Here is a 21,480-nt window from a genome sequence, read left to right as displayed (position 1 = left end):
TAAAAAGAAACAAGTTTCTATTGGCAATAATAGAGAGAATGCACAAACAAAACCAAATATTAAGTAACCCAAAAGAGGACAGGAAACAAAGAGGAAAAAACAAAAAGCAAAGAGAAAAAAAAATGCTAAGCCTTAATTCCAAATAGATTAATAATTACATTAAATGCAAACAGTCCAAATACACTGAGAGAAAATGTCAGAATGGGTTAAAAAGGGAAGTGCTACGCTGTGTACAAGAAATGCATTTTATTATGCTATAATTAGCATAGATGTTAGAAACTGGAAAACCCACACCCAACAAACATTAAACAAGAAACCTATGTAGAAAGAATCAGGAAAGTTATACAACCACGAAAGGGTGGTTCAGCAAAGCACAGTACTTAAACTATCTGAAAATAAGCATCAAAATGCATGAAACAAAAACTGACAGGACTGAGGAAGACAGATCCACAGCCACTACCGTGGGAGTCCCTTTTTCTCTCCACACTCAACAGAACAAATGAGCAGCACAGAACAGCACACCATCACCCTTACGCATGTGACTGCAACTTGCCTGGTGCTTTTGTAGCATAACAGCAAACATTCTTCTCCAGGGCAAAGCACTCAGAAAGGTGGAGCATATCCTAGTCATAACACCAGTCCTACTATACCCTAAAACCTCCCGTCACATACACATTCCATAACCAGGAAGAACAGAAATCAGCATCAGAACCTGCCCGCCTGCCCCTCAGCAATTAAAATTAAGCATTTCCACTTCTGGGATTAGTAAACTTTTCCTACTAAAAGCTAGAATGTACTTCCCTTTAGATTTTAAGGGCTGTATTTGGTCTTTATCTCATATTATACACACACACACACACACACACACACACACACACAATTCTTCTTTCATTAATTAGGTTACATTTATACATCAAAAGTGGGGTCAACCAGATATGGCACAAAGGTCACAGCCTGTCCTCCCCATCCCAAATGATTAGTGAGTCATTGAGCACACCCCAGGAGTTAAGAAAATTTACTCAACTGACAATGAAAACACAATGTGTCAAAACGATGAAGCACTACAGCAGTGTCTAAAGTCAAAATGACAGCCCCAACAGCCAAGAATAAGCATCATAAAAGGCCCATAAAGTAACCCAGAAGAATAGCAGAAGAGGACATTTTAATACGTGAAGGGGAGACGATCATAGCATTAAAGCCAAAGGCTGGGTCCTGAGATCACCAAGATCAATATGCCCTTCAGCCTCACCAGTAATAATGCTTTGGGAACTTAGCATAGTTAGAAACTATTAGCTTCTATACACTGGGTATCAATGGCACTTAAAACCTACCTGTGACAGAAAGTGTCTACTGACACACCATCAGTCTCCTACCTGACCATTTGAGGACCACTACATTTAGCTACACAAAAGACCAAGACAAGGTTAAAAAGAACTGTCACCCCAAATACATTTAAAAGAAATGCAGCACGAGTTCAAGCTTTATATGTTAAGAGTACAAACAAGATATCACCACAAAGAAATGAGCTCTTAATGCTATAAACAATTCTATTAGACAAATTTAAGAACTTAGGTAAAACTAAACAATTCTTTAAGAGTCAGAATATCACACTCTCCCTGGAGAAAATGGTAGTCTAAGTAGTGTAATACCTAGTAAACAATTTTAGTAGACAACTGCCTTCTGCCTTTCAGGTGGCATTATTGGTAAATGTTACCAAATGTTTACAGCATCAATCCCATGCTATATCTTACAAAAACATAGATGGACAAATCTATAGCAAAACATAGCAATATACAAAAATAATATACCATGATCAAAAATATGGATCATTCAGAGAAAGAAGATCAATCAATATAACATATCGCACTAAGAAACTGAACACAAGAGCACATTAACGTAAGCAGAAAGAGCATCACAAGACTCAAAATCTAAGCCAGGCAGTGGTGGCGCATGCCTTTAATCCCAGCACTTGGGAGGCAGAGGCAGGCAAATCTGCATGAGTTCAAGTCCAGCCTGGTCTACAAAAGCTAGTTCCAGGACAGGCTCCAAAGCTACACAGAGAAACCCTGTCTCAAAAAACCAAAAAAAAAAAAAAGATTCACGAGCTATTCATTATTTTTTTGAATTTTCACAAATTAGAAATAAACTTCCTTAATATGGTAGATAGTACTAATTTTTAAAAAGGCCTACAAGCAACACAACATCTTGCAATCTTGCAGTTAAAGACCAAATGCCTTCCTTGATGGAAAAATAACAAGGCCAGGATGCCCACTCTTAGCCAGTCCATACTCAAAAGTCCTAGCCAGGGCCGTAAGGCAAGAAAATGAGCTAAAACATGTCACTTTTCACAAAGACACATGGCTATGTCCAAAGTCCCAGGGCATTTATTTCAAAGAATTTCACAAAACTGACAAGGGCTTATAGGTCATATGGTACAACATGAACTGAACAGTCTTTAAAAAGTCAAAGACGTCCTAAATACAAGTACAGTATACAAACTTGGAAGACATAATATAGTTAAGATGTCAATTCTTCCTAAACTATAGACTCAGGGCAATTCCAGGCCAACATACCCAGGATTTGTTAAAGACAGAAACAAGCTGTTTCTAAAATGTAGATGGAAAGGCAAAGGAACTGAAACAACCTAATCAAGTTTCAGAAAGAACAAACTAGAGCTTATGAAGTCTTGGGTTCGGATCCTAGAAGCACACAAGCTGACTCACAGTGCTTAATTTTATGACACATTATAAAGCTACAGTACCTGAAACAGGGATGGATACAGACCAAAGAAACAAACAGATGGTCTAGAAAAATGAACTATACAAAGAGAGCCAATAACCAATACTTCACTTTACTGAGGTACAATTTAAATACCATAATTTATCCACTTAAATGTAAAACTTAAGGGGTTTTTGCATATGCCTAGGCATCATTACACATGTATATTTACTTTCACATCCAGGGTCCTACACAATCCATTGCCCATTCTGCCTCATATCTTCCTATCGCTATACTAACTTTCTATTTTATACTTTATATTTTGTATTTGTCATACTAAACACTGCACAGGAAGGAGTAGGGTCTGTGTAACTGGTTTCTTTCTCTTGGAATAATATTTTCAAGACATATTTCTTTCATAATACTTTCATAGTACTTTTCATTAATACTTTCAAGACATGTCAAAAACTGCATTCTACTGCATGGAAACAACCCATTATATCTACTTCTTCACTGATATTTGAGTCGTTTACACTTTGGGTTACTATGGGTAATGCTGCCACCAAGATCTGAAGTGTTTTTATGTGGTTGTACATTTTTATTTCATTTGCATGCAATACTCTCTGCTAAGCCCCATGGTAATCCAATGCTTACAATTTTTTGAAAACTTCCAATTTTCTAATATATGTCTGTTTACATTCTCAACAGTAGCATGCAAAGATTCTAAATTTTCCACATTTTTGTTACTATATCTTTTTATTCTAACCATCCTATGGCTTCAAGTCACTAATTCATTTTGACAAGGTACACAGTCAATTGTGGAGAAAGGACGTTATTTTTCAAATAAAATGTTAAAACAATTGTGCACACTCATAAGAAAAGTGAATCTTGACTTAAGACAAACACCTAAAGCAAAATTAACTTAAAACATGAGCAAAGTTATAGGTACTAAAAGGTAGGTAAAGAGCTCTTAGATATGATAGCAAAGACAGACCATAAGAGAGAAAAGCAACAAACTGGACTTCAAAGCACCATCAACAACAAAGACAAGATTTAGACAAAAGAAAACACAAGCACATCATGTATTCTAAACAAGAGACATATTCGACATGTACAACAAACTCTCAAAATCTTTTCAGTTTCTGAAAAACACAACCCCTTGGGGGGTGGTGGAGATATGACTCAGTGATTAAGAGCACTTGCTATTCTTCCAGAGTAACCAGGTTTGATTCCCAGCACCCCCATGGTAGCTCCAACTCCAGTTCCAGGAGATCCCATGTCCTCTTCTGGCCTCTGTGGTAATGGCCAGTATGTGGTATAAAGACATGCATGCAATCAAAACACTTAGACAAATAAAAATGAATCTAAAAATGTTTAATAAATTAAAAAAGTACAACCCCAATTTTTTTAAAGTGGTTACAAATGTCACCAGGTAAGAGGTTACAGACTGCAAATGAATTCATCCATCAATTCTCAACATCACCAGTCACTAAGGTGATGAGACTCTAACTCCTAGAAGGACACAAAAGCTCTGGAGCTCTCACCACTGCCAGTAGAGAGGGAAAGGTGGAGATGAAAAGGGTGGGCAGATACTGAATCTGCTGTTTCCTTCTGTCCCCCAGAAACATTCTGGGAAAGTCTGGTCATTTCTGAAAACCTGAACACACATTCACTATGGAACCTAGCACAACAAGGAAGAGCTGTCTGTGTGCAGGTGTTAGGTATGTATGGCATTCAACAGCAACTCCATTCATACTTACTCCAAGTGCCCTTCCAAAGCACTAAGAAGAAAACCTATGCATGAATACTGGAGGCTACTCAGCAACAAAACTGAATGAAGAATTCTGATAAAAACAACAATTCGGATAAAGCATTAGAGCGAGTGAAAGCCATTCTCCAAAGAGACAGGAATCCATTTGCAAAACATTCTAAGAAAATGCAAATTAACAGTAATGGAGAATAAATCAGTGATTGCCAAGCCTCAGAAGCTAGTATAGGGTGAGCCAATAAACAAGTGAGCATGAGGAAGCATGTGGTATAGTCCTGCACCCTGACTTCAGTGTGTTCTAGGTACACTCATAATGGTAATAGTTAATTAGATTAATATACATGTCATATTTCACAGAACAGCATACTCTGAGCATATGGCTCAGAGCATAAAAATAGTGATGCCACACAGTGGAAAGACCAAAGAGGATCCAAAAGGGATTCCATTAAGAAAAAGATGAGTATTTTCATTTTAAATATGGAAGAAAAAGGAAGTTGCTAAGATCGATATGATCTAATTGTAAGACTGCAGAGAAAAAGAAAACCACACTGTCCCAGAGCCACACCTCCAACCGGGCAAACTGTACCCACCACCCATGCTAAGAGCCTAGTTGAGATGGAAGTTTCCAGTGAGAGGGACCTAGATTAGTCACCAGGGACTGGATCACATGCACATGTCAAGTTTAACAATATACCTAAACATTTTCTTCAGCTATTATAAATTACCTTAAAACTGTGGATAAAAACCTCTGAATCCTCTTATCCTATTAAACACTATGCAGTTAAATATATGCCCTGACAATTAGATAAATATCTGTAACAACATGTTCAATCACTTTCCAAAATTATATGGAACTGGGAAGTGATTTATCAAAAAAACAAATCTGTTTCTTTCCTCTAGAGCTCCAGTCTATCAATCCTTAACTGATAGTGAAGACTTCACTGATTTGAGAATCAAAGTGAACAAACTTTTCCAGACTCCAGGCTGACTCTCTATGCACAGACATCAGTCAACATGCAGGGGCTCCAAGTGAGAAAGGCATCTTTCTAAGAGCCATGCCCACCATCTCCTATCTGGTGGATATGACTAATTTTAATGTAGCAAAACCCAAAGATTAATAATCACTGCCAGAAATTATATACAGGACCAACAATACAATTCTGGTTAGTGTCACAAAAGATCAAAATGTATACCAATTACAAACATAGACATGATTTGCAATTAGTCTCCAACCATAGTTTCCAGAATTTCACAGAATAATAAATGAGTTCTCCAACTAATACCCACTTCTAGGTACACAAAATTATTTCAGCTGTATAGAAGTTAGCTATACCAGGCAGTGGTGGCACACGCCTTTAAACCCAGAAATCCGGAGGCAGAAGCAGGAGGCTCTCTGTGAGTTTGAGGCCAGCCTGGTCTACAAAAGCTAGTTCCAGGACAGCTTCCAAAGCCACAGAGAAACTTTGTCTCAAAAAACCAAAAAGAAGAAGAAAAAAAAGAAAGAAAGAAAGAAAAGAAAAGTTAGCTGTATTTAGTATGATCTCACTTATACAGGAGGGTCCTCCAAAATTTATTTTCAAACATACATTTACTAGAAGGTTAAAAGCAAGATGACATCAATTTACATATACTATTATAAATATAAGAACAGATTAGAAATTAGACAACTGTCAAATGCAACCAAACCAGATCTCAAAAGTGTGTGTCCAGGTATGTATATAGAACAAGAAATTGGGTAAGCAAAAACAAAGTGGCCTTTCAAGATGAGGCAAGACCTCAAGCTACCTAAAAGGTAGCTGTACACATCTGGTCTCTTCAATACAATAAAAATGAGATTTCCTACAAACCAAAAGCACATTTAAGACTTAAGAGAGAGGAATTTCTCTGATTTCATGACAAAGAAAATAAACTACTCCTGGGCTCCAGAGTATTAAAAGTAGAAGCATATGAAGCAACAAGACACATCAAATAAAAAGTTAAAATGTCCCCCAACACCTATCTCAAGGTCTATCCACAGAACAATGTAATGCCTGTGGCTCACACTTCATACCTTTGGAAACATGGCAAGTGGGAAGTATCTGCAACCCGCATCACTCCATCCACCACTCTCAAACACTGCTTTTTCTTAGATTACCTATAATCCAGAGGAGCAATCTGGACTAGCAAATCCTGACAATGGGTCACAGTCCCCAGGTCTGGAGCCTGCAAGCTGACGCACACACAACAGAGAACATCTTCACAAGAGGTACCTACGTTCTTTCCGGTGCTCAACTAAACCCACAGCCTGCTTTGCTGAGCACTTTGCAAACCAGTTGTCCCCAAGTAAAACAGTGACTTCATTAGTGTGGACAAGTTTCCCTGGCATGAAGGCAAGAGGGCCAAACGGTACCTATTGGTTAAAACAGAAAGAGAAAGGCAAAAATTTTAAACACACATTTTAAAAATACTTAGCAAGAGAAACCCTACATTACTGAATTTTTACCTATGCACTGGGAAAAATAAAATGTTAATTTCACAAAAACTTAGCATTATATTAAAATTTAACCAGGAAAATTTATAGGAAATTATCTTAGGCCAATAAATCCTCGTTAAAACAGGGAAAATAATAGCATATTTCCATGACAGCTATTAGTGCTGTCTCTGGATGTTTATACATTTCATTAGTTCTAAAGTCTAAGTGAAACTAAAATAGTAATGAAAACTATTGTCAGTATAACTAAAACTGTTTTTAAGGTAGGAATTAACAGTTGTATTGCCATCTACCTACCCACACTTAATCTAGTACAACAGAATAAATCCTCATGAAGCACAGTGATGCAATGGAGGCTTAAGCCAAAGGCTTGGGACAGAATGTATATCATGAGGAAGGTCACACAAAAATGATCTAGTAGTACCGCTCATTTAAAAAAACAAACAAAAAAAAAAAAGAAAGAAAGAAAGGAAAAAAAAAAAAAAAAAAAACACTGTTGTAGGTTTTAATTCTGTGAGTTACCAGGCATTGTGGCTTGATAACAGGAAATAAATGAATGTCATATTCCTATCATAACTAAAGTTTATATATAAATGTATTTGCATGTCAAACATGTCAGATTTTTGCTAGTATGCCATTTTATTATAATAATTATGCACAAATTATTGCATTATTTTTGCTTTAAGGCCTAACAAAGCAAACTTCCCTTACTATGGAGTCACCCCTGACAGTGTATCAGCTGACAGTTTGTGAACTGACTGACATACACCACAGGGGGATATCCTATCATTTTGTCATTAGACTGTCTACAGCAAACAACATGTGACTCTAAAAGGAATACAGAAAGCATACCATGACGTCGTAAGACAACTTGTCAGGCAAGGTCCTCAGTCTCTCTTGAAGAGCACTATAGTCACTGTCTACTTTCTCCCTGGTGAGGAAGACACCAAACACAAAATGAGTTCAGGAAGCCAGCAATGGCATTCTTCTCCCATAAATTCACTCAGAAATTAAAACTCATTCCAAAACACAACACTCACATCTTAACAATTTGCTTCTTAAGGTAGAAGATGGCCTAGTCTAAATAAAATGGAAGAAGTAAGTAAATGCAAAGAAGGGGCTATGTTTAGAGGGAGCCAGGAACTGGAACTGAGAAAACGGTCATACAGCTTCTGAGTGAATAAACACACACAAGATGGTACCAGGGACTTCCGTCCTCATCACTGGTGTGATCAACTTCTCAACGAGTCATACAAATGTGAAAAAGGCAGGGTATCTGACCAAGGGCAGAAAACAAATTAGGCAGCAGTAATGCAGAAAGCATTTCAACTAGTGTCTGAAATCTGTTTCATGATGTATGAAAACAGCTATTAGCAGGCATGGTAGCACATGCCTCTGACCCCAACCTAGGGAATAAGAGACAGGAGGATCAGGAGTCTTTCTTGGCTACATAGTGAGTTCAAAGCCAACCCCTAGATTACATGAGCTTCTGACTCGATGTATATGTGTGCAAACTGTTCCTCCACAGGGCTTCAACCTACTGAGTATCAACCACCCCTCTTCCTAAGCCTGAGCCTGTGCTGAGATGACACTTCTTTGGAGACCAAGTTTCCTAAAGACTCTTTGCTAGGATGGAGGCTACACAAAAAAATATAAAGCATTGAACTATTCTGTTTAAAGATAACAAAACCAGTAAGCTCACCAAGTCAGCAAGTAATTTAAATAACATACTGTCAGACTAAAATTTATCCTAAGTGTCATGTAGGTAACCATCATATAAAAATGACTCTACTACAAGCCATGGAATTGGCATCAGTTTACTCCTTAGCTCCACTAAGCAGTAGTAGCATAATAAAAATTATCCACTCAAGTCTTAAGATCTCAGAGAATTTCACACGTGTTGTTATTTATCCTGAAAACACTCCTACAGGAATGTCACTCAACATTTTTCTCTTATATAAAATAACAGAAAGCCAATACTGGAGAGAGCCCGATCTCCTGTGTCTGTCCAAGCAGACACCCAGCTATCTAGCTCTTCATCTTACTCTCTCACACAAAATTTCCTTTTCCAAAGTTCAAGTACTGTCTATGAACTCTCCCAAAAACTCTTATCTATAAACAAACACAGAATGTCTGCCTTGGTATTTCTCTTGTGCATGTATGTGTGAGGGGGTGCATAGGCACATGTGTAAGCTGGCGATCACCACTGCATGTCTTCTACAATCATTTTCTACCTCACTTTTGAGACAGGGTCTTAACAATTCAGCTAGAATGTCTGGCTAGAAAGCTCCAGGCATCTTCCTGTCTGTCTCCCCAGCACTGGGGTTATGGGAACACAACCTTCTTTCCTATGTGGTGCTGGGGATCAGAACTCAGATCCTCTTGCTTGTACAGCAAGCACTTTACTGACAATCATCTTCCTAGACCCGATTATTCCTCTGGGTACATTTTTATATGAACAAAAATGGCAAAAGCCTTCATGTATAGGACTATATACAGGGCCAGGACCAAGACACAGAGGGGCCATGGCTTTAAGGTCAATCTAAAGAGTGACTCCCAGCTCTCCTACTTTACTTACATAAATGAACCTTAGCCTTAATTTTTCTTCCATGCTAAAACTGGAAAAATGCTTGTTCACAGGTTCAAGAGCATTAAAGCATAATTTTCAGAAAAGATTATTATTAAATAATAGGATAAGATTCCACTTAACTTAGTCATTGGATTCAATTGGATATTGTGACTTACTGAAAGATGACAGGACAACTGAATGCCACCATTCAAAGGTTTTGGAGACAGGGTCAATATGAGCAATAAACAAGATGATATGATACAGTGCCAACGTATCACAGACACTCATTAATCTATGGAATACTAACAGCCTCTGTGATTTAGACTGAGACTGTAAAAGCTCAAGGACTATCCATCCACTATCTAATGCTTCTGATTAGGGCCAATTAAAGTCAGCATTCGGCATGTCTTACAATGGTAATCACACCTAGAAAAGGGGACTTAAGAAAAGAAATTTCATGTGCCCTCAGAGAATAGTTCAACCAAGGTAATGTCAGCAATCAGTATTTCAAAATGAACACTCAGCTTTAACCTTCATTAATAATTCTAGAACAAAATGTGGACAAAATAGAGAATAGTTTTAGATTAGAGTTGCTATTTCTACATTTTGAGTTATTTTCTAAAAAAGAAAGTGGAAGATGATTTAAATTATAGTAATGTGGAAACACTTTTTGAAGGTAAGCTAGCTATGTATCTTAATGAAATTCCTGAAGACCATTCTGGTCAAAATGTCCAGGACCAAGCACTTAAACAAAACGTGATCTCCAAAGCCCTCTAATACACAAGCTAAACCTCAAAAGCAGCAGCAAAGTACATGTATGTGTGTGTATGTCTGTGTGTGTGTACATATAAACACCTATATACTATTTTTATTTATTTAATTTTTTTTTTTTAATTGTAGGATTATTTGCCTACAACATATGCAGTACCCAAGGAGGACAGGAGAGGGAGTAAGATTCACTAGGGCTAGAGTTACAAGTGGTTATGTGTTTTGGGAGCTGAACTCAAGTCTTCTGCAAGAATAGTATGGGCTCTTAAATGCTGAGCCATAAAAATACAAGTTGACTGTTTTTTCCTTCAAGATGGGGTTTCTCTGAATAGCTCTGGCTAGCCTGAAACACTTTGTAGACCACTCTGGCATTGAACTCTGCCTTCTACCTTCTGAGTGCTGGGATTAAAGGCATAAGCCACCACACCTGGATTTAAATTTTTATTTTTATGAGTATTTGCCTAATGTACATTTGTATACTACATGCATGTCTGGTAACCTCAGAAGTCAGAAGAGGACATTGGATCCCTTGCAATTAGTTATAAATAGTTGTGAGTCACCATGTGTGTGCCAGGAATTGAGCCTGAGTCCTCTACAAAAACAAGTGTTCTAAACCACTGAGCCATCTCTCAAGCCCCAATACAAGTTCTCTTAAGAATTAATGTTTAAGATTAGACAAGGTTAATATTTTCACCACAAATGTTAATAGATCTCTTTCAACTTTATTACTTGGAAACATAAATTTTAGGTGCTATAGTCTTACTAAAATATAGCAACCAAGAGATAACTCTCTAAAGCCCTTTTTCTTCAAGCCTCTCAAATCCATTTACTCCCATGTTTGTCGCTAGCATATTTAACACAGACTGCATTCAGTCCCACCACACTCTTTTTCCTGGTATTACAGACTGAACTTAGGGCCTTATGCATGCTAAGCAAAGGCTCTACCACTGATTTTTTGGGGTTTTTTGGTGTTTTTGTTTTGTTTTGTTTTGTTTTTATTTGAGACAGGATCTCACTAAGTTGCCCAGGCTGACCTTGAACCTGCCATCCTCCTACCTCACCCAGAGCAGCTAGAATGAATAGTCTGTGCCACCAAGCTTACAGCCTTCAATTCTTAACTTTAAAGTTTTATTCAAAAAGCCTTACTTCATACCAAATAGCTTTATGCAACATTCCTCATATAAGTAAGAACTATAGCTCAACTGAATGGCATATAAAAAGCAAACTCCTTTTGAACCTCACTGGCCATGTCTACATACCTCTGAGAAGCACCTTTGGTTTTAAAAAGGCAGCAGCAATGAAGGCATTGAACACATCTATAAATAGCTCTAACCTTAAAGCATTAAGATCAGGACAGATCCTATGGGAAATATTTATTTTCATAGAAATGTAACAAGTCTGAGAGAGCAAGCTAAATGAGGTGTGTGTGAAAGTATTTAAAGGTGAAGTATGCCAATGACTTGCTCTGAAATGCCTCAGAAAGGAACGGATTAATGAGTAAGACATAGATGGTATATAATCAAGGTTCAGTCCAACTGTTCTGTGCAGGCGAAGATTTCTCTAACAGATTATTTAAAGGGGTACAGGAGAGCATGAAAAAATAGTCTACACATTTAATCTTTTTCTTATGAGAAAAATACTTTTGTAAAGATAAAGTAAGCTCTACGTCCCTTGTTCCAAACAAGTGACAGCTCTCATCTCCATCTTTAAAGCGATGAAACTAAATCTCTGCTTACAAGAACAGAATCTCCCTATTGTACTTAAGTCAGAAGGCATACTGGCAGAAAATACTAACACTAAACTGTCTCCTAGGAGGAAGTCTCCCATCATTCTCTTCTCCTTTACCTAACCTGCTAAACAAACAAAAAAGCAGAAAACACTATGATATGCTTAAAAGGAAAGGGCTTTACATTAGTGCAAACATGTTATTAGCCATAGCAAGAGTTGTTTCTAAGAAACATTAAAACCCAAAGCTTCTGAACTGTACAGGAGTCAAAAGCAGCTATTTTTAGTTCATTATCACCACTTTAGAAGTATCGTACAAATATCTAAGAAAGCCTACTTTCGATCCAAGCCACTAGATATTAACCCACTCTTCTCCAACAGAGCCTTGGATCCACCACATCACAGAGGCCATCACTCAAATCTAGCAGGCCTTAAAGCTCCACTAGCTTGGTCCTTGGGTAACCTCTAGAATTAAGAAAGTAAAGAAAAGTTCAGTTGAGGCAGAGAGATTCTCTCTCATTGCTATAGCAAGAAATGACACCTTTCTTCAGTATCCTTTTAAGTCTAAGAAAGTTTTTGAGTTACATGACAAAATATGAACATTCTTGAAAAAAGGGAACAATCCTTTCTATGAACTGCTGGGGAAAGAAATGCTCCTCACTCACAATTTAAATGTATTTGTATGAAATAGCATTGTCACATTTTTTTCCCAAGTACTCACAGCAAAATGTGACTTAATTCAAAATTAAAATCTACCAAAAAATTTTAAGACAAAATGGAGACATATTCCTTTTTATAATGCATCACAGCTCTAAGCACCTCAGAGCTCACTTTATCAGAAAATATTGATAACTTAACACATGTACCGCCTATTTTATTAGTCACAGAAAACATTAAAAATAAATATAAAAAAGACAACCTGTAGTTTTACATCAGCTTAACAAAATTACTGAGCAGCAGATCCAATAGATTTCTTTCATTTAACCCTGCACAGTGGCTACAACACAAGGGACACACAGTTAAGCTGGAAGGGACAATGTGTTCCCATGTCCTCTCTACAGCCAATCACATGGACTTGTGACATCAGATTTGTCAGTTATCCTAAGTGCCTGTTTCCTCATTTATAATTAATGTTTTGCTCTAAAAATAATCAAAAATAAATTAAAAGTGGGAGGGGGAGCTCTAAAATTACACAAAAGCATACTGGTCTTTGAAAGAAATCCCTAGGTTTCCAAGTTCAGCTAAGTTTACGTGATAAATTTACAAGTAACTTGTATGCCCTTGTTCATTTCCCTAATTTCCTATAACTGATGCATGCTCCTGTTGTAAGTTAAAGGGAGGAATCCTATCAGAAAAGAGGGGAGTTTATCTCTCCATCTTTGAATGATTGTACCAGCTTCTACTTAAATCTCCATAATTTATAGCCTTTGCCATATCAACTTAGGTTTTCTATACTTCCAAAGTCAACTTTAGGAAACAGTGATTGTTTTTGGCCAGCCTGGGGTGGTGACTTAGGCTGCTAGTCCTATGGCAAACTGAGAAGAACTCATTTTCCAAAGTTTACAGAGACTTTCTCATACTCCCACAGGTCAAAGCTCTTATAAAGAGTTTAAAAGGGAAGGCAATATTGGTTCTTAATCTACTAAGTATTTAAAATCCTCAAAATTACCTTAACTCAAAAGTGAATAAAAATAATTGTGTCAGCCTCACAATTTGGCTATGAGTTCATGTGAGTTATTAGAAAAATAAATCAGCCAGGTGGTGATGGCACATGCCTTTAATCCCTGCACTCAGGAGGCAGAAGCAGGCAGAGCTCTGAGTTTGAGGTCAGCCTGGGATACAGAGCAAATTCCAGAACAACATCCAAAGCTACACAAGAGAAACCCTGTCTTGAAAAACTAAAAGAGAGAGGAAAAAAAAGAGAGAGTAAAAATCTGTAACTTGACCTCCATAGCACAAATACACTAAGCTTAAAATAATAAAATGTTTTTAAAATACTGGGGGAAAATTAGTTTCAATTATAAGAAAAATTATCTTTACTATTGTATTACAACCTTTCTATAAAAACTAATAATAATTTAAAAACTAATTCAGGCTAGGGGAGCTACATCAGATGGCTCACTGGCTAAGAGCACTTACTGCTCTTGCAGAGGCCCCAGGTCCAGTTCCCAGCATCCATGTCAAGTAACCCCCAACCACCTGGAACCCAAGTCCTTTTTTTGGCCTTCAAAGGCACCAGGCAGATGGCACTCATACATAAATGTAGACTCTGAACAATTTGCTCTAAAATATTACATACAAAAAACTCCCAATCTAGGGGAGGCAGTGTTTGATAATGACAAAAACAACAACAACAACAAAGGAACCTAGAAAAACAGAAAGGGATCTGTACCCACTGTACCTACTCTTCCTTCCATCATCTGTTGGGAGCCATTCAGTGGTAACTGCCCAACTCCAACAGCAAAAGCAGGTGAAATGTCCAGACAATTTTGTGACTGCTTTACTGGAGGGGCTGGGAAAAGGTGGGAAAAAAGAAAGAAAAAAAAAAAAAACCCGGAAGATTCCATACAAAATAGTGACCAAAAACATAGTCTATTAAATAGAACTCTGAAAAATTAGCTTCCCAATTCACCACACACTGAATAATGAAGCCACTGTAGTGAATAAGTTATTTCTACATGTAAGGAGACTACATAAAATAAATTTCATATACACACACATGAAGATTGTAGGAATTGTTAGGAACAAATATTCAGTGATGGCTTACACTTGGAATCTTAGCACTTAAGAAGCTGAGGCAGGAGGATGACTGGGACTCAGAGCAGCCTGGACTCCATAGCAAGTTCCTCTCCACCTCGGGATACAGGATAAGACCCTGTCTCCAAAACTGGGGGCTGGGGGTGGTATTTATGGGGCAGACTGTTCCCTCAACAACATCAGACAGATATGCTTCCCACATCTGTATGTATATATGTGTGTACATAAAATACAAACATAAACATGTATCTATTTTCCCCTTTCCAAATAGTAAAAAGGAGCTTTTTAAAAATTTAACTTTATTTTACATGCAATGATATGAAGGTATCAGTTCCCCAAAAACTGGAGTCACGTGGGTGCTGAGAATTGAACCTGGGTCCTCTGGAAGAACAGCCAGTATTCTTAACTGCTGAGTCATATTTCCAGCCCCAATAAAGAGAAGTTCTTAGAAAGACTTATGAGTTTGCCTATTCACGTATGTTTCTATTCCCCACTAAATACTATGACCGTAAACTTTAACAGAAACTAGTTTCCCCAAATAGTTGTTATCCAGTTTTCTTTTTTAAAAAGTAACAAATATCAAGCATTTGTTTTGCAATTTCTCTCTTAAAACTCACATGTTCAAGTGTTTTCAAGTTCAAACATTAAGCTACTCTTTGCAATAATATTAAACACATGCACAAATAAAATACTGTATTTTCATTTAAGCTGGCTTTTTGTGTAATTTAATACTAGATAGCTTCTCTACCTAAAATCCTTACAAGCCTTAAAGGAAATAAGGTATTTTTTCTCTTAAATTATATGTATGGTAGGTGTGCATGTGAGTGCAGGTGCCCAAGAAGGCCAAGGGCACTGGCTGTCCTGGAACTAGAGTTATGGGTTTCAGGTTCCTGGTGTAAGTGGTGGAAACAACCTGGGTCCTTTGCAAGAGCAGCATGTGCTCTAACCACTGTAAAATCTCTCCCCAGCCCCCAAGGAAGCCATTTCCTACACCTCCATTGCATACAACTGACGGATATAAACAAGACCTCTGTGCACTTCGTGGCTTAAAAAGTTGTATTAATTAATTAAAAAAAAAAATTTAAATCTTGGTCAAATTGAAAATCACTATTAGCTAGCGGTGGTGGTGCGCACCACTAATCCCAGCACTTAGGAGGCAGAAGCAGGCAGATGGATCTGTCAGTTCAAGGCCACGCTGGTTGGTCTACAGTGCAAGTTTCAGGACAGCCTCCAAAGTAATACAGAGAAACCCTGTCTTGAAAAAACCAAAACAGAGATGAGAAGGAGGGAGGGAGGGACGGATGGATGGACGGACGGACGGACGGACGACTATTAGTACTAGCAGAATTCTATACAGTTCTTACCTACTAGATCCAAACATTTCCCTTTTTATTTGATCTTAACTGACAAATATTATTAATTTCTTAGTTCACCAGAGTCCTGGAATTTAATTTTCTCAGTAGGTCCTAAAATGGTCCCAAACTACTTTCACTCCTATTTTTCTGCAAATACTTTTACTTTTTGTCCAACATTTTAAAAAGAGAATTTCAAAGCCTAAAATATTTTTGTTTCTAAATAAAAGAATCCATGTAAATTAGACATCAACACTACTAGCAAAAGGGTCATTTATTTTGCTCTGCTTATTACATTAGCAGATACCCACGCAGATGAGGACATAGTTACCTAAACTGCACTTTAGACTGACTAATGCCACAAGCCAAAAAATTAAAAGCAATATGCTTTTAAAAACTGATTTTAATGCATGTTTAAGAATGGCTTCCTCAAGGGGGCGTTGGGTGTCACAAGCCTTTAATCCCAGCACTAGGGAGGCAGAGGTAGGCGGACCTGTGTGAGTTTGAGGCCAGCTTGGTCTACAGAGGTCTTCCAGGACAGTCTCCAAAACAATACAGAGAAATTATGCCGGGGGGGGGGGGGGGGGGCTTTCTCTGTTTGTTTGGTATGTCAGCAAATTGCAAAAAAATTGCTTGGATTTCTCTGTTTAGTGTCCTACTAGAAACCTCTGTGGCTGGGTCTTTAGCTCAGCCTTGCCCAAGGCAAGAAGGTCTTCTCTGCCTGAATGTATGAGATGTAATGATAACACAATGCCACAACCTCTGGATCCCTCTTGCCTGACTTTGGTAGCAAAGTGAACATTTTTGTTTTAATTTCTGAACATATTAAATGAGTTCAAAATTCACTGGTCAGCTAGATTCTAGCAACATTTTTTGCCTATATTATACATAGGCAAATAAAATACTGTTTCCTAAATCAGAAGCAATTCAGAGCAGAAAAAAAAATTAATGAAGGAAAAAGAATTGTAATCTTTAACATACAGACAAGGTACAATAAACTTTAAAGTACTGTGTAGGTAAATTTGCCAGTCTTCTGTAGTTCGGAGGCCGTTAGTACACCTGAGTGAAACTGAGGCTCTATGAGCCTGCTCTGACCTAAGTGTCACTACTCTCCAGGCTTGTGCACTGCAGTGCTGTTTGTAAATAAAACAGTGTAGATAAAACCAGACTTCATTCATTCACATTCATTAAGGAACTATTCTGTGCCAATCACAGAAGGAAAGAGTACATGGACTCTTGTCCTCAAGAACTCTCCACCACAGGAAGGATTTTACTAAACTACCTGAAAGCAAGATGTTAATTCCAGCTACATGTATGCTGGAGTCTGTTCTGAGTGAATACATCCACTTATTTCTGAACCCTTTACCAAAAACAAGACACACACGTCCAAGGAATGAAACTTCCTCTAACAGTTACTCACGAATAAGTCACTATGGCCAAATCTACAAAAGAAAACCCTTCTCTGGCCAAGAGTTTGCACACACCTCCAATTTTAGCTGAAATGAATGCACAGTACAAAATGAACGGTCCATTATGGAAATGTTGACAGACCTATACCACCAGTGGATGCAATTACAACGCTGCATTTATTGAAAATTAATGAAGTCCTGGATTTTTATTTATAAAGTGGGTATTATTAGTTTCAGATTGGTTTCCGCACACCAATAATCCAAATTGAATAAGACGATGATGGTACAGATTGCACTGATCTTCACTCTTATCCATTGCTTGCAGCCTACGTGCATTTAAACCAAAAACATTTGATATACACTAACTATAAATTATTTCCTTGGCGATCTCTCAGGCATGAAGAAAAAGCCTTTTAAAATAAATTTAAAATATTATATGCTTGATGGTGTATAACCGAAGGTTTAATCTCACCACTAAAGGGGCAGTTACGATGATTTCGCAATAACCCTGCAGACAATAATCAAGACAGCTCCTGTTGTTCTCTCAGTAAAATCTTCGTAAACACAGCATGGATAGACTGTAATTTGATATCTGTAAGATCAACAGCCATACCTCATGACAACTCCTAATATAAGATTTTATTCACCATTAAATTGAGCGTTTTCCTCAGAAGCAATAGAATAGAAAGCACATTATTTACCAGGCAATGTTCTATTAACTATAGATTAGCACATCAAAATAGACATGCTTTCTTTCTCTCTAAAAAAAAGTACAGGCCATAAAGCAGGCTCTAAAATGCATATTAATAGCTTTTACAAACTTGGGAAAAATCTATCTATGCCCTATTTCCAATATTATTTTTTAAACAACTGATTCCAATTATTTTCTACTACAAACATTAAAAAATATCCACAAAACAAAGTTTAAAAAAGAATATCTTGGGAGGGAGAGGGAGGGAGGAAGGGAGGGAGGGAAGGAAGGAAGGAAGGAAGGAAGGAAGGAAGGAAGGAAGGAAGGAAGGAAGGAGGGAGAACTGGGATGGATATGTAAAATAAAAATAAAAAAATTAATTTTAAAAAAGTCTCAGTTTCTACTTCAAAATGAGATTAATATTATCCAATTTCTTTAAGTGAAAAGGAAGGATTAGAACCAACACAGATGGTGACAAAACTTTAGAAAATTGGCAAATGTGTAACTCTGAGAAGGGTTAAAGACAAGGTGAATTAGTATCAAAGGCATTCAAAATGGAGATCACTAGAATTCAATTACTGCTCTATCTCTTTCTCACATACATACATGCATACAAACACACACATGCACACACTCACGCATACCCCAGTGCACATCATTATTTAAATACAAGTAGGGAACTCCCTCCATATTTCAGAATTGTAATAAAAGCATCTTTCACTCACCAATGCTGGATTTTCTCTTGGCAGTTAGTGACCACCTGTCATGAAAACAGACAACTACTCATGAAAAAACAGGACTATATACAGAGATAGAAAATCACCATCAGAAAACTACACAGTGTCTTTACAGATTTACTAACACCTCTGTGTACATTTTTATTTGTCAAAGGAACAGAGATGGGGATGTTAGTTTTTAAGCAATGCACTTTATCATAGCCCTCTAACACAGGCTGATAACTGCAAAACAAATCACAGCTTTCCAATTCAGACTTTCATATAAAACCTGCTTCATAACTACTAAGTGACACACAATATAAGATAACTAGCATTTGTACAATCTACAGAACATTTTTAATGTTACATATTTCCTAAAATACAAATATTATAAATAACAAGAAATCAATGTAACACCCACATTTCAGGAAAAAAAAAAAAAACAGTAGCGAAAATATTTTATTTTGTCAGCATTATCTCTAAATGTTTCCACCTGTGATTTTTATTCTGATGTATTAAAAATGAATTCATTTTTCTACTGTTTTCAAGAAGAAATACTTGGGACAAAGGGATGTTCTGAACAGCTCATTCCCCTGACCAGTGAATTATGATAAAACAGTTTAAGTTGTTTATAATAATAAAAGAATGGAATCATGAATAAAAGTTATGCTCTCCTTTAAGAATTTGACTAGATTCAAAAATACTAAGAAAACACAAAAGAAATGCAATTAGGAAACTAACACTGTTAAGTGGAAATTTTTAATTTAATACTATTTTCACAAACTGCTAATCTAGAATACTACAGAACCATTTTAGAGATAGAGAAACTAAGACACAAAAGGTGAATTGCAGAGGCCACATGGGGAAGACAGCAGCATGACCTAGTTTCAGCTCCAGGTTCTCAGAGCCAATCTTATTTCTTGCATATGCAAAATGTTTTACCCCCAAAATCACATTTTTTTAAGAGTTGTCACTAAATTCCTCTATTCTAAAATTTAATTCCAAAAAAAAGTCATTTTGAACATTTTAAATGGTAAAGCAACAATCCTGAACCAAAATGCATGCTGTAATCATGCTCGGCCACACTGCCCATTAACTCAGCATAAAAAGTCCCTACCAAATGAAGATCTGCAGTTAAGTATCAATCACACAGCAACACTTAATAACAGTGGCAATATATAATAGAGTACTGACTTAACATCTGTAAGAGTCCACTAAAGCTACATTAGCCCACACCACTGTTTCTGGTTTGGCAATAATTATAAAAGACAAACAGAATTAAATATAGATTGAAAAAAGAAACATAAATCTTTGCAAAAAAAAATTATGAAGTTTCTATTTAAGAACCCCATCAAGATGAGACCCCAAAACAGGATGTTTCCAGTCCTAGCGGGAGTGTTTCCAAGCATGAAGTGAGCCAAAAGCACAGAAAGAAAAGCTCTGCAACCCGTAAGAGCAGAGTGTTCATTAACCTCTACATGATAATCCTTTCCTAGCTGCATATTAACTAGTTACATATTCATAATCATTTACATTATTTAAAGGACCTTCGGTGAAATTTTCTAGGCTATATCCATTAGTGATGGTGTTAAAGGTTATGAAAGATAGTCTACTTAATGTTTCCAGCAAGCCTTTTTAATTAGTAAATATGTAAATTTGGCACACACGCTTTTCATGTTTAAAAACAAGCCCTGGTAGCATGGCATGTGTTCTTGCCATCACCCACACAGTTCCTCTGCCTGGTTCTAGTCACGCTTCCACACTCCCTCCCATTTCCTTTCCTAAAATAGTCCCTCTAAGCAGATATTCAAAGACATACCAGCAACGAAACTACGTTTCATACTGTACAAGCGACATTCTCACTACCAAAATACTGTTCTACATGTATAGTCTTTGTGGGTTCCACATAGCTTTCAGAACACCAGACACACGGAACAAAAATACACAATAGAAGTAGGACCCTGGAAATCAAGTGTTCAAAGGAGGCAGATTGAAAATGCATGGAAGCCAAAAATATCACACACACACACACAGACAGACAGACAGACAGACAGACACACACATCATCATCATCATCAAAAAGTTATTTTTTCAGATGCTTTTAATTTAACTGCCAAGGGGGGAAAAAAAATCTAAACAAGTGAAAATCCAGATTCAAAGCTGAATGTACCTGAATTTTAAAAACTGACTTTTTTGTAAAGTTAACACCAAATTATCTAGTTTCTTCTGCCAGGGAACTCATGCTAATTTCTTAAAATATTAAGTGAATGACAGTAAGAGAGAGGTCTGATTCTATGTGCAAGTTTCCAAAACAAAACAACAAAAGGTGTTTCATCACTGTGCTGACCTCCACAAAAGGAAAGTCCCTATGGAAGAACTGATACCAACTTCGTTTTGTTTTTTTAAAATTAAGTGTTCAAACTTGCAAATATTATGCCTAAAAAGTTCCTATAATGTTTTTAAAAACAGTTACTTAGCAAGCTTGTACTACTAAAAATATTAAGCTAGGTAGTTCTTTAATATAGTAACTACACATT

General features: G+C 37.0%; 1 protein-coding gene across 1 annotated transcript in view; it reads right to left on the bottom strand.

The window, feature by feature from the left end:
- The window catches only part of Uri1 (URI1 prefoldin like chaperone), a 51,066-nt gene that overhangs the window by 13,416 nt on the left and 16,170 nt on the right, over positions 1–21,480 (bottom strand). Inside the window, exons 2-4 of the mRNA XM_051206921.1 lie at positions 18,953–18,987; positions 7,809–7,887; positions 6,740–6,875 (exon numbers count right to left, since the gene is read on the bottom strand). Coding sequence (XP_051062878.1) covers positions 6,740–6,875; positions 7,809–7,887; positions 18,953–18,987 — 250 coding nt within the window. The remainder of the gene's footprint in view (positions 1–6,739; positions 6,876–7,808; positions 7,888–18,952; positions 18,988–21,480) is intronic.

The sequence above is a fragment of the Phodopus roborovskii genome, unplaced genomic scaffold (genome assembly GCF_943737965.1).
Source record: "Phodopus roborovskii unplaced genomic scaffold, PHOROB, whole genome shotgun sequence".
NCBI classification, from domain to species: Eukaryota; Metazoa; Chordata; class Mammalia; order Rodentia; family Cricetidae; genus Phodopus; species Phodopus roborovskii.
The sequence above is the reverse complement of the archived record's forward strand: the minus strand, read 5'-3'. Positions and strand labels throughout refer to the sequence as shown.